Source organism: Chrysoperla carnea, chromosome 4 (assembly GCF_905475395.1).
Source record: "Chrysoperla carnea chromosome 4, inChrCarn1.1, whole genome shotgun sequence".
Lineage (NCBI taxonomy): Eukaryota > Metazoa > Arthropoda > Insecta > Neuroptera > Chrysopidae > Chrysoperla > Chrysoperla carnea.
Genome location: NC_058340.1, coordinates 37983119 through 37985897, shown reverse-complemented (window position 1 = coordinate 37985897; position 2779 = coordinate 37983119). Strand labels below are relative to the sequence as shown.

Here is a 2779-nt window from a genome sequence, read left to right as displayed (position 1 = left end):
TCAACAAAATTTTTGGTTTAAAATGTTATAATGATTATCCTTTTGAATACGGTTCCCGTTTGTTTGTTCGTAGATAATATTTACCTTCCGTGGCTTTAGTATTGATATGAAAACCCATAACCACTCTTTTAGTTTCATCACATTTACCTTTCTTATAACTTTTCCAAGAAGTGCAACGTGTAGCTAGAAAGTTATTTGTGTTAATTGATTCCGTGTAATATTCGTGAGAACGTCCACGGCTGCAAAGATCTGGTAGCAAACGAATAATAAATTAGTACATTAGCCTTCAAAAGGCCCTAAAATTATTTTACTTACAAGGAGTTAATCGAGAACAGCCTGGTTGGCGTGCAGTACCACCATTTGGGTAGAAATCAACATGACCTATTGCTGATTTAAATCCATAATTTCCACCACATGCATGAATAACATCCACAAATAATGCATCTTCCTTCACTAACCGTTTCTTTTTGCTGACTAAAATTGGAAATTCATATAAACTTCTAGCCACATCCAAACCGGTGATACGTCCAATATTCTTTTCAAGTGTTCTTTGAATAGTTTTACCAACAAAACCTGCAATATGGCCACCCAAACAATGTCCAACAATATGTATGTCTTCTGGAACTAATTTTCCACCTTCAATCAATGGCGTTAAAACTTTTGCAATGTATTCTCCAATTGGTTTTACTTTATAGGTGGCTAAAGTGTATTCCCATTTTGCATATTTGTCCCAGTCAACAACAATGACATTGTAATCACCATTTAAAAAATATTTATCCTTCATGCGCAATACCCAAAGTCTATCAGCATCGTTTAACCAGCCATGGACGATTATTTCAGTTTTTAACGTTGAATTTAATGGCGCATTTTGGTAGTTGTCCATGGTTAATGTAAATGGATAATCGGGATCTTGACGACGATACAGATTTAATGTTACATCTTTCGATACAGAGAATATATCTGATGCTACATCGAAATCTATTTCGGAATCATTATTGTAGTTCTCATCCAAGTTTTCCAATAAGGTATCGTCTATATCGTCATTATCATTGGCATCAAAATTTTCCAATAAGGTATCGTCTACATCGCCATTCTCATTGGCTACATTAAGAGGTGTAGCTAACACTGAAATATTAAGATATTAAAATTATTTATTTTTCTTTCCAAACCTCAAAGAACGTGTTACACCACGGTTTTTTTTTTAAATGATAAATACATACCTACTTGAAAATTCTCTAGCGACTTTCTTTTGACGAGCCCACCAAACTTTCTTTTACGATTTTTTTTCGAAAAAGCTGCGTTTTCAAATGAGCATGTGTCGCCATACTCATTTGGAAGTCACACGTCAAAAGGAAGCCACTTGCGCAAATTTTTAAGTATGTATTCATCTTTCAAAAAAACCCTTTTGTACCACGGTCTATTGAATAAAGAATCAGACGGAATTTTCGGCCAAAATTCGTATAACACGGCTGAGATACGGTTCAGATAATATAAATTCCTATTTTTGAAACCTGTAACACAACTGTTGAAGCTTTTGGATTCGATAGAACATCTCGCAAATGGGACACCGAATACACAAACTGCAAGCTTTTTGAATGGAATGTCGATGTAGAATTGCTGGCATTCCTTTGTTTGTTAATATTATTAATTAAGAAAATAATTTTAATAAATACTTACAGAAATAAAATAAATTAAAAAAGACGATAAAATGTGTTATTTTCATTTTTCCAATTTTTTCTCAGTCTATTTCATTTTCAAGTTGTATATATACCATACCAATTTTTGATATGATTCCGAATCACAAGTGTCTGTTTGAAGGGTCAAGATCTTGAACATAAATAATTATCACTTACCTGCGTAATCATTAAGTTTATCTCAAATTTAAAGAATACCATATACTGATGTGAATAATTTGTTCTGCAAATATTTTTCGAAATATTTTCTACCAAATTCTAAAATTTTGAATCTCTTAACAACTAAAATTTAATAATTTTAAAATATCTAATAATAGATTGAAGTCTTTCTACAAAACTTAGTGGAAATCTTGCAAAATATACTTATTAATTAATTCGGACATGGTTTTACACAAATTAAAAATAAACACAATTACTAAAATAGAGTATTTAATATCCAGAATTACAATGAACAGGCAAGCAAATCAATATCAAATATTTTTTCTGTATGTTTTTAAAATGTTCTTTGAAGTAACGCATTTCGTCAAATGCTGTTTGTTGCCATATTAGAGCTCGTATAATGCTGATGGCAACTACTATAAGCTAAATGTCTAGGTATAAGATATATACTTATATTAAGATTATGAATCATATCGAGTCGAAGATCAGGACCCTAAAGTTAAGTATTTGCGTTAATTTATTTAGGGCTTGTTTTTCTTTAAAAGTGAAATAAAATTGTAAGCCATACAGAGTTCAAAGCAAGCATGGCTGTGTAGAATATTAGTTTTTCGTTATCGTCAATAAGGAGAGATTGATATTGTGACATCCATTATACTTTGTGTCGAACAATATGTTTGTGTGTACATGGACTTGTTTATATAGTTTCTAATTATAACTATCACAAGATATAATTCTAATTTCTGTTCTGAACTTTGATGTTTTGACTAAACTTTTCAAAAATCGTGTGAGTTTTTTTATTTAAATGGAAAATCCATATCAATTTTTATGCAATTTTCTATATAAATATGGAAAAGTGAATACTAAAACAGTATATGGCTACAAGTTTTTGTACTAAAAGGCTCGATATTTCACGAAAATCGATTGTG

At 31.0% G+C, this 2779-nt stretch overlaps 1 protein-coding gene across 1 annotated transcript; it reads right to left on the bottom strand.

Annotated features, from left to right (window-relative positions):
• On the bottom strand, nucleotides 1–1737 carry LOC123298159 (pancreatic lipase-related protein 2-like). The gene is made up of 3 exons (XM_044880078.1): nucleotides 1678–1737; nucleotides 316–1125; nucleotides 1–249 (listed from the first exon to the last, which is right to left on the bottom strand). Exons 1-3 carry the CDS (start codon nucleotides 1721–1723, stop codon nucleotides 35–37), a joined length of 1071 nt encoding a protein of 356 aa, XP_044736013.1. The 5' UTR covers nucleotides 1724–1737; the 3' UTR covers nucleotides 1–34.
• Between the last annotated feature and the right edge of the window lie 1042 nt (nucleotides 1738–2779).